The 11,291-nt window shown below is 39.4% G+C and overlaps 1 protein-coding gene across 1 annotated transcript; it reads right to left on the bottom strand.

Annotated features, from left to right (window-relative positions):
* Positions 1–1,598: 1,598 nt before the first annotated feature.
* On the bottom strand, positions 1,599–9,808 carry LOC147858829 (PH, RCC1 and FYVE domains-containing protein 1-like). The gene is made up of 5 exons (XM_087325398.1): positions 7,853–9,808; positions 5,100–6,968; positions 4,813–4,950; positions 4,172–4,587; positions 1,599–2,857 (listed from the first exon to the last, which is right to left on the bottom strand). Exons 2-5 carry the CDS (start codon positions 6,966–6,968, stop codon positions 2,731–2,733), a joined length of 2,550 nt encoding a protein of 849 aa, XP_087181524.1. The 5' UTR covers positions 7,853–9,808; the 3' UTR covers positions 1,599–2,730.
* Between the last annotated feature and the right edge of the window lie 1,483 nt (positions 9,809–11,291).

Here is an 11,291-nt window from a genome sequence, read left to right as displayed (position 1 = left end):
TTCCTGAAATATCCCCCAAAAACTCCTCGTTTATTCAAACCAAACCGATAAACCTATAAACCTTTAAACATTCAAAACTTTTAAACCTTTAAACCAAACCACATAAGCCGAAACCGCTAAACCACTAAACCGTGAAATTCAAAACCAAACCGAACTGAAACCACTAAACCGATAAGCCACTAAACCACAAAATTCGAAACCGAACCAAACCGGATCATAATATTTGAAACCAAACTAAACGATTTATTTATCTTTGAACCAATAAACCACGGTTCGGTTCGGTTTGAGCCGAAACCGTGCCCAATGCAAGTTGCATTCCCATTTCCAATCATTCCTGAAATATGTACCCCCAAAACCCTAAACCCTAAACACCCAATAGTACAGAAGTTTTGGGAAGTTAAGCAAAATACCCTTGCATTCCAATTTCCAATCATTCCTAAAAATCGACACATAGTAAACAAGTTTAGGGAAATTACTCAAAATACCCCTAAACCCTAAACCTCCATGCTTACCCAAACCTAGGACACACACTAGCTACATGCACACTCTCTCTCCTACTATAACAAGCTAACATTTGCGAAATCTATTGAATTGGGAACTAGCCAACAAGATAGTGACACTTCTTACTTTGCCAACCTGGCACTCTTTAAATAGTTTCTAAATTTTCCACTTTCTCTATAAAAAACCTAGCATTCTAGTGAGGCTTGTTATGATTTTGTACTAAAAATAGAGTTCAATTGTTTTCTTGTGATGTTTTCACATAGAATAAGTATTTGTCCACCATCTTGACTACTGCCACATGTGTCGCCATTCATTTCCCTTACACCACCTTTGTCTTATTCATAATTCATCATTTGTCTATGATGTTGATGTATGTGTGTGTATGTGTGTAAGGTCAGTTATAAGTTGAGGAAGAAGCCCAATGCTAGTTTAGACGATTTCTAGGTCAAGATTAGCTGGGAATGTCAATACTACCTTTAAGTGAAACCTTGGCAACATTGTTATTTCAAATTGTGATTAGGTTGAAGAGCTCTCACTCGGCGTCAACAAAAAGATGACTTTTAACTGATTGAAATTGTTTTGAAAAGTGTGGCAAACTTATTTCTAGCTTAAGTGTCAATACTACCATTAAGTGAAGCCTTGGCAACATTGTTATTTCAAATTGCGATTAGGTTGAAGAGCTCTTATTTGGCATCAACAAAAAGATGCATTCTAACCAATTGAAATTGTTTCAAAAAGTGTGGCAAACTTATTTCTAGCTTAAGTGTCAATAGTACCATTAAGTGAAGCCTTGGCAACATTGTTATTTCAAATTGGGATTAGGTTGAAGAGCTCTTATTTGGCGTCAACAAAAAGATGTCTTTTAACCAAATGAATTTGTTACAAAAAGTGTGGTAAACTTATTTCTAGCTTAATCTAGGAGCTTACACTGATTTCCAAGTTTGTGTCTAACATTTGAAATATATTTTAATCTTAACAATGTCAAGTTACCAACGCCTTCAATATGTATGTACAATCTATCTACCTTTATGCAGTGTTTAATTAACAGCAGAAATGATGAAGGTAGATGGTATATATCAAAGATCAATGGGATGATGTAAAGAAATGGCGATAAACGGCATGCATTACATGGTAATTTCTGAAGCATTCCTCCATTTCCTATTCTTGTAACCTACAAAAGAGATTTCTGACCCCTCAAATTAAGTTTGCAGAATGAGGTTATCCAATGGTACAAGACTCACCAAGAAGAAGGAAAACAAATGCTCAGAAGAAGTCAATCAGCAAAATGAGTTTCACATGGCAGCCAATCCTTGAAATATGTATTTTTCACATTTTTGTTGTTCTAAATTATTTGGATACAAGAATGCTGCATAAACAAAGTGCAAAAATTAAGCTAGATATCCTTTCTTTGCTTCGACACCGGACTCCATGCTCCAAGTAATGATAGAAACTGAGCATTCCGCTGGTTAGAGAAGCTTATTATCTCAAGTTTAAGTCCATCTATCTTTGGATTGACCTGTTGGCTTTATGCCCACCATGTTGCAAACAAAAAAGGTGTCCATTTCTTCTTTTATCTCAAGCAAACTTGATATCATGAAAAGCAGTGGCAAAACAAGGGACTCTCTCTTTATCCATGTCTCTATGCTGAATACCATATAATAGCTATGTTTTCTTTCCTGGCATTGCTAAAAAAGGTGAGAATGGATCCCTTTGTCATAAAGGCATAATATGAGTGGCTTTTTTCAAGAAAACGGTTCACCCATCCTCATTCTCATTCTCATTCTCTTGAATTAAAATGTCCATAGGTGGTGGCAGTACTTTGCAAAGTCTGGATAAAATAGCGTTCCACTTTGGGGATTTGTCATAGCTGCCACTATGCATACGATACTCTTTCACCCAATTCCACTCTCCTGCATTATACTTTCCTTCTCCAAGAAATATCGATGGAAATACTTACAGCCTCTTGACTGGCAGCCTTTGTTGGCTATACTGGGATGAACCACACTACCCACTTCAGCAAAAGCTCCTGAACTAAATAAAAATCGTCTTCCTTCGAGGTGCTGCTGCATGAGCTTGCTAATTATCTTCAGTGTCTAGCTTTCTCGACAAACCAGAAAATCTATTTCAATAGAACCATCTGACAGATGGAGTAATTCTTGGGCTTCGATGTGATGCTAAATAAACCTTCTAACTTTAATATCAGAAAGTGACATGGATCATGCATGATAATCAATTCTTTCCTGTCTTTGGCTCAAAGACCGTCTTGTCCATGCTTTTCACATTATATTTCTCAAATATCCTCCCACGGTTCTCTGCCCACCATAGCTCTGCTTGCTTTTCAGTGAACCTTCTTCTACTGCAAAACATGTGGTCATAAGCAGAATTTGTCAATACTGAATCAAGAGATTATCAAGAGGTGTATAACTTATGCATACAGACACAATATTTTAATGAGTTAAAAGAGGATGATCCTTTCACAATTTCTTACTAGTCTTTCATTGTATTACTGCTGTATTACTGCAGAAATACAAACAAGAAGGGAACAATATTCACAAATAAGTGGGCAGAAATTCCATTTTTCATGAAGCAGACTTTCTTTATTTAAAGAGCAGAATGTAAATTGTTAGACTTTATTGATCATTTTACAAGAGACAACAAAACTTCAGCTAAAATCTTTGTTAGAATAGCAGGGAGCATGCATCCTGGTACCTCCATGAGAAGGTAGAGTGTCCATTGGAGTTCTCTTTTTGTTACCCTGTTAGCCCAAATGGAGCCATGTAGGGCATTCATAGCCAATCAAGGTATTAAATTTATATATGGTCTGGTAAATGATTATGGGTATGTGCTAAGCTTTCGAGATGCAATATTAAGTCAATATTAGGGTCCTCATCGCAAACTTATCTGCTCAAGAATAATCAAGAACCACAAGCATTTGCACTTGTGCCACCACTAGAGGCATTGAATAGGTTTTGTAATTGGCAATTCAAGAGAGATACCATAGATGTCATATGAAAGGACTACCTACTCCCATCTATAGGTTATTTCATCCACTTCCAAGGGTTCAAAGGCATGGTAATGCTCTTTTGAAAATCACCAGATCTGAGGAATGGTGAAAGAAAAGACATATTTAACTTTGGTAATCAGATTTCAAGCTCAGACAAAAGGTGTTCTAGTGGCGATGTTTATTGGTTATATATTTTCCATTGAATCTCACTTTGAGAAATGGAGAATTAGTCATTCTCTTTGTTTAGTCCGGAATCCTGTAGACTTTGAGCAGCCCTTTATTGTTGTTTTTTGTTTCCTTAAATCCTTTTATAGACAATCTCTTTATGATTGTCTCCAATTTGATGAAATCTCTCTTTCTGTGACACAACATTTCACCTTTATTTTAGGTGCTTTTGCATGCTGAAAGTTTGCACAATTTGCGTGGATTTTTACCCCACATTAAGATTTCCAACCAGTAAAATATGTATACCTAAAATAAAGGAAGCACAGGGGATGAATTGACCACATAGACACTCAAATAGCATATATAATTTATCTTTGAGGATTGACCATGGGTTTAGGGGAGTTTGGGGGTACATGGTGGGAACGGAGTTTGGGAAAAAGACAAATTCGCATATTCCAGAGTTTTCACCTACAAAATATACATAATAAAAAATGAACTTACCTGAACCTCACTCTCTTCAAGTCTCTCCCACCATTAGGGAGGGATACGAGCGTGATGTAAACACCCGATTCATCTTGTTCAACCCACTCTGAAATTCTATCACCTCCGGATGTATTTATAATACGATCTTCCTCTTGCTTCAGAGCTCCTGGAATGCCCATCACAGTTTGCTCATCAACAGCAGCGACATTATTAAGGTGATGGTTTTCTCTAGTATGAACATCCTCACTCCGTGCATCTTCTCTTTTGGGTGTTGTACTAGCTTCAACATCAGCAGTTGCAGCATTGAAGTTTTTTCGTAAATCAAGGTCTCCTTGAGCGGAGGATAGTTGTACACCATTTGGCAATTGATTTTGAGCTTCAGCCCCTGAAACCATCTGTTGCCCTTCTGGTAATCTGTTCACAAAAGCTTTAAGCTGCAACATAAATAGACGTAATCAGCATCACTATGATGAAACCCATCATCATGAAAAGGGAAACTACCAAATACCTGAGTTTTATTTTATTTCCCGAATAACCCTAATCAACCCGAAAAAGAAAAAGAGCTCAAATTGCAGCGACAATTAAAAAAACGGGGATGATTTCGGGAAATGAACCAAACCTCAGGGGTATCTCGGGTATTTCCCTTACTGTATGCAAACCTGTGCAGTAAGTGACTTGATGACTTCCTTAGCAGCCCTCGCCCTCTCAGATTCTTCGGTAACAGCTGCAAGTGCATCATCAAGTTTTTTCTGTAGCTCAAGCTCTCGCAAACAATGTTGTCGGGCCATGTTTTCAACCTGTAATCATCAACAGCAGCCAATAATTCATCCCCAAAAGAATATACACAGTACAAATAAATAGCTTAAACCAACAAACCAAAATGAAAGTGAGAGCAGTGCTCAGTGTTCATAATCAAAATAATTGTAACTAGAGAAAATCATTTTACCTGCGTTTGAAGCTTAAGAACATCTTGGCTTAAAGCTTTATTCGTCTGCTTTAGATCGTCAACAATCACCTTGGGAGATGCAAGACCCCTCATTGTTGGAGTTGGTGTGGTAGATCTCGGTGGGCTCATCCTACTTGAAAATGGTGAGACAGATCGAGAACCTGTTCTAACTGAGTTTCTTCTAGAATGAAGATCCTCGGACGCCAATGTGACACCAGTTCTTTTTGATATTAAATCAGTTGGTGTAGGTGCAACTCGACTCAAAGAAGAATCTGGCTTCTTCCTAGCTCTTGCATGGATTTTAGCATCGGGTATATGTAATAAATTTGGTTGAGATACAGCCGTTTTCATATCAGGTTTGGGTCTTTCAAGGAAGGCATTCTTGTTTGTTGTATCCATTTGATTGACCAGTTGACTTAGTTTTACGTAACAAGAATCGCAAACACGATATGTCTTGTTAGGATTAGGAGCCATCAATGCTTTATAAGATTTCCTGGAGCTACACGTATGGCAAACCACAATGCCACAATTATAGCATTTATGACGTTTCTTGGTGAAACTAAAAGGTTGTCTGCAGCTCGCGCACAAGGGTTGTTCTGACCCAGTTCCCCATTTATGAAGGCAAATAGCTGCTGTAAAGCTTGAACCACAAGCAATGCTTTTCACTTGTCTATCTTTCAAAGCTTCAACAAGCATGGGTGACTTCTTATCCTCAACGTCTCCATGACCTAGCCTTCCATTTTTACCTTTTCCCCATGTATAGACCTCTGATTTGGAAGTCAGAACCGCAACATGATGTGCACCACATGCTATCTCTTCAACCACAGAATCCCAAAGTCTTCCTCCGACACGAACCGGACTCTTACCATTTGCCCGAGGGTCCCCTAGCTGTCCATATACAGTACTGCCAAATGTAAACACATGGCCTGAAGAGGTCAATCCTACTGTTAAACTGTGGCCACATGCAACATGACGAAAATTGTAATCAATTAAAGAGGGCACGCAAGTCGGGACAAGTCTGTGTTCCTTATCCTCGTGACCGAGCCGTCCTTTGTCTCCATCACCCCAGGTGAATAGCTTTCCAGAAGAAAAACTGTTCGAGCTTAAATAGCCCGCCATCACTTCAACAACTGCTGCTGTATGCCAAACTCCACAACTAACCTGAATGGTTTTCAAGCCTTTCAAAGACTCAATTTCCTTGGGAGAAGAGAGGCTCATTCGGTTACCATGTCCAAGAACACCAAACGTCCCATCACCAAATGTGAATAGCTGACCTGAAGCACTTATTAAAGCAGTATGCCAAGGCCCACAAGAAACAGATGAAACACGAACACCCTCTATGCACCCACTGATTCTTTTAGGTATCCAGTGGCTTAGATCTCTTCCATGTCCTAGTAGCCCAAAATTATGTGCACCGTCTCCCCAAGTATAAACGTCCCCAGATTGAGTCAAAGCACATGAATGGTACTCCCCACAAGCAACGAACTCTACTGTATAACTGGCAAGAGCCTCCACTAGTTTTGGATAAGGAACATCCATGATGACCCCGTGCCCAAGCCACCCTCCTGACTCTTCGCCCCAAGTAAAAACTTCCCCTTGTCTTGTGACCAATGCTGCATGCTTTCCACCACAAGCAATCTTCTGTGCGTCTAGTACAACACTTGAACCCACTGCTTTAGGAAAATATGCATCTAAGTTTGCACCAATTCCAGAATCGATAGCATGAATACCTCCACCAAGGAGTCCATCACCTATCCCTTCACCCCACATAAAAATATAGCCAAGTGCGTCATAATCATCTTGCGCAGACCCTTGGCTTGAGGTACTCAGCTGACTTGAAACACTCACCCGAACCGTTTCACCTTTCATCTGTTCAAAACCCAAGAAAAATACAAGCTTCTAAAATAAGTTTGGTTTTTTAGAAGTATAGTTCCTAAAACATGCAAGCATTATACAGACTATAGGAGATTATAGATTAGCATTGAAAGATCTACACGGCTTTTACCTCCCCCCCTCCTTGTCTACTGGAGTTCCAGGACATTAATCACAAAGAATGTCAAATCAGGATGACAGACTTAAGCATACTTCCTTGATGAGAGAAAAATATTCTTCACAATGCAACCTGATACATGCACTTGGATTTAATAGCAGTACTTGTTCACCAAACATGGATGAGGAAGTATCGCCTTCTTTATGTGAATCATATAAAACATATTTGAAAGACATCGATATGTTCACCTAAACCAATTAAACCCTTCACTTGCTCAGCCTTGATTAGTTTGATTTGAATGTTAAATGGCAAGGAGTACAAATTCAATTTTTGAGATCAAGTCAGGTCTGGAATCTATACCAAACTTAAGATAATTACTTGGCTCAAACTAACAATGCTTCTCATAAGATCTAGTAGATTTCAAAGTCAAGCATAGTCTGGAATCTATACCAAACTTAAGTCAATTACTCGGCTCACCAACAATGATTCTCATAAGATCTACTAGATTTCAAAGTCAAGCATAGTTAACTATGCCTATCCTAAACAAATCACTAAATAGACTGCAGCTATCATAATTATGTAATAAGCACTCAAGTCCTTGCTCATGGAGCACAAATAAACCCTTGAAAATACACCATAGAAATTGATTTGGTGCCAAATGGGAGTGGATAAAATGTAGTGTCTGAAAACAAGGCAGAAACGCACTTGACATCATCTACATTGCAACCATGCTACAGCAAAGACTAGGTTAGTGATTACTCACATTCACATGTTGGGATACCAGGACTCTATGATCTTGTTCTTCTTATCAGACTCCACGTAATGATGTGATTTGATCCTGCAACACATATTTGACATATAGGAGGGCAGTTGTTTCCACAGAAAGCTCCTTTGCAGTAAAGCAGATTCTTCACTGTACATATACTCTATCCATTTGGCAAATGATACATTGTGCGTTTGGCCAGAATTTTTCACAGTTTAAATTATCCAAATTCATCGGATCCTTGAGATTCTCAGAACATTCACTGCAAATACCAAGAAATTCAAGAACTGAATTGAATCACATTGTCGATATGCTGCTTAGTTGTGCATAACCAGAGGTTCCACGTGAAAATTTGGGATTCTATCTTTTAAAACCCATACAACAATCACAATCTTCCATTAGAATTTAGCATTTTGAAAAGATGTGTCCCCCCGGTCTTCATTCAAATTCACAGTAGCAAGATCAATTGTACTGTAGATTTCTAAAAATGGATTGTGACGGGTCATTCATCATCATTGTTTTCATGCACGAAGGCTGTGTTCATGCAATAGCTCATTGTGCAGGAAAACTAAGTTCATAGAGTGGCTCATTGTCATCTAACAGGAAAATTATGCTCATGGTGCATAAAGGTGTCGAAGAAGAGGAATAAGAGAGAGAGAGAGAGAGAGAGAGAGAGAGAGCAATTGACTACAAAGCTAACCAAATGCGTCTCCAACTGCTGTAAAGATTGAGAAAGGCACAGAAGGCGAGGAGGGAAAGAATAATGGTATTTCTCTGTTGTGTGGAAATCACAGTAGTGATAAAGAACAGGTAAAGAAGAAAAAGAAGCAGATAGACAGCAGTGGGAATGATGAAGAAGAGGGACAGTAAGAAAGAAAGAGACACTTTCAGCTTTTCCTTCTGATTGTTTGTCTCTTTGACTGAGCTCTTTACTGTAGCTGGCTATGGCGGAAACAGGAAAGTGTTTCTGTGCGTCAGAGCGATGCTGAAAAAAGGGGTAATTAAACCTCTTGATGCTGAACGAGGAAGCGACGAAACACTGTTTTCTTCTGACTCGTGGAAGGTACAGGAGTTATGGAGATCGGATTAAGCAGGAAAAGGATGCAGAAACAAAGCAATGATAAAGAAAGAAGAAGCCGTGGAATGAAAGAAGACAGAGAATCTTTCCTTTTATCGTCGCTTCCTTAAATTCGTTTGTTGACGTTTTGCACTTGATTCTAATTGTCTGTTTGCTTGACCTCGTTTCTCTGTCTGGCTATGGAGGAGACAGGAAAGTGTTTCTGACAGAGAATGGAAACCTATCGTCATAACTGAACTTTCTGTTTCTGCTTTCCCAAAAGAAGAAGAGAAGAAATACTGTTTCTCTCTGACCAAAAGAATAAGCTCCAATACCGATGATGATCGTCAGATAAACGAGAAGAAAGGAGTAGTAACTTATGAAAAATTGAACTGGTGAAGGTCGAAGCATAACAAGAAAGAAGAGAGAGAAGCTTTCAACTTTTCTTCTCCCTTCATTGATGTTTTTGAGGATTCTTCTTGTCTGTTAGCTTGAGCTCCTAGCCATGGCGAAGAACCAAATGTTCAGTATTAATAAAAAGAAGAAGTAGTATTTGAAGAAATAAAGAGAGAGAGAGATATAGAAAGATAGATAGAAAACTGCTTTTTTTCTAATCTGTGCGAGAAGTTTTCTCCAGACGTAGCGATGAGCATGGTAAGATCAAGAAGGAGAAGGACAGAACTAGAAAGCTAATCAAAGATGGAAGAAGAAGATAGGAACTTTCAACTTCCCTGTTCAGTTTGATCACATTCGTTGACGTATTGCAATGATATTCTGCGAATGACTGTAAATTGACAACTAGATGTGAGCTTTGTGGCCGGGTCTAGTTCTGGCTACGGCTATGGCTATGGCATAAGACAGGAAAGTGTTTCTGACAGAAAGAAGAAGAAGAAGAAGAAGAAGAAGAAGAAAAGCACAATCGATAACGATAACTGAAGCTCCTGCTTTTTCTGAAAAGATCCGAAGAAGCGAGAAAACACGGCTCCTCTATCTGAACCGTAGATTCAAGTAGCAATGGAGAGCTGCAGAGAACACACAGCATGAGGAAGAAGAAAGGCCACTGTCCTTTCCGATTGGACGTCTTCCTGTTGGGGGGGGGGGGGGGATCGGATCTTGTTGCGGTCTCTTTTCGTTTGGTTCAGGCTTGTTTGATTCACTGGTTCTGGTCGAATTGCAGGGGGTTCCTTCGTCTGTGTGGCCGTGGCGATGGCGATGGCGATGGCGATGGCGATAGCTATGGCTATGGCGGAACAGACACGCAGGAAAAGTGTTCTGCTGCTCGCGTCGATCTTCTCTGCTGGACGGCAACGGAAACTGACGGTGACGGCGACTTTGACGGTGACGGCGACTTTGACGGTGACGGTGACGGCGACGGCGACCTTGAGAAATCTATTTGTTTATGTTTTGGTTCAGTTTCTTTGTGTTCACACTATGTATTCCAAGCAAAATACCTTCCTTCTCTCTTTCTTTCAGTGAGTTGTGTTCTTATTTAACAAGCGGCGACGGTTCGGTTCGGTTCGGTTCGAGAGTCTCGAACTCAAACCGTTTTAAAAAATCGACACTTAAACCGAACCAAACCACAAAAACTGTTTGAAAACCGAACAACTACAAAAATTTCTGACGCTCAAACTGAACTGTTGTGGAGATTTTCAAACCATTAAAACCGTGGTTTCGCAGTTTGGTTTTGGTCTTCAAGTTAGGTCAAAATTCATAATTTTAAAATTTTCCAATATTTCAAATTTCAAAGAATTTTCTTGAAATATTTAAGAAAATAATCCAACTCTTGATCTTAAACCGTCAAACCATTGGAACCATTTAAACCATGATTTCAAACCGTTTAAACCGGGAACTGTTAAGCCAATAAAGGCTCAAACCAAACCATTAACCCCCCAAACCTCTGCAACTTCTTGGCCCTCTCCACCCAAGCATCGGAACTTTGCATGAATCTTGCTTACTACGTACGATAAAACCCTTGTAAGTATGGCTTTCAAGACACCCCCCTTTTTTCCATCATGTCAAATCAAATTTGGGTGGCTTGGACTAGCTCCTTCGTTCACTCTTCGACCTTTCCTCTCTACAAATTGGCAATGGCATCAAATCTATCAGTAGTATGTGTGAGTTTGGTTTTGGCAAAACATGATTGTTTATGTATCTCACCATCCAATGTTCCTTCTTGAACTCCAATATTGGATTTGTGCCCCTCGATTGCTTCCTCTATTTGATACCCCACTTGTTATGTGGTGGTTGTTGACCCCTTCAAGTCCTCCGTGACATGCAGGACTTACCTGTGCGATTAACTTAAGTATCAATGACACTTAATTGTTGTAACAAATGTCACGTTTCTCAAACTTGCATGTGTATAAATTGAACTCTTGATGCAAC

The sequence above is a fragment of the Azolla caroliniana genome, unplaced genomic scaffold, assembly GCF_043228905.1.
Source record: "Azolla caroliniana isolate FFs.n. ecotype wild unplaced genomic scaffold, voAzoCaro1.0.p SCAF_10, whole genome shotgun sequence".
Taxonomy (NCBI): Eukaryota; Viridiplantae; Streptophyta; class Polypodiopsida; order Salviniales; family Salviniaceae; genus Azolla; species Azolla caroliniana.
This window is presented reverse-complemented; position numbering and strand designations above follow the sequence as displayed.

Excerpts from the sequence above, each read along its gene's own strand:
- LOC147858829 (XM_087325398.1), bottom strand. The coding sequence starts at position 6,968 with ATGAAAGGTGAAACGGTTCGGGTGAGTGTTTCAAGTCAGCTGAGTACC. Across the intron at positions 4,951-5,099 it reads TTCTTAAGCTTCAAACGCAG|GTTGAAAACATGGCCCGACA; the intron begins GTAAAATGATTT and ends TGATGATTACAG. Across the intron at positions 4,588-4,812 it reads TCAAGTCACTTACTGCACAG|CTTAAAGCTTTTGTGAACAG; the intron begins GTTTGCATACAG and ends TTTATGTTGCAG.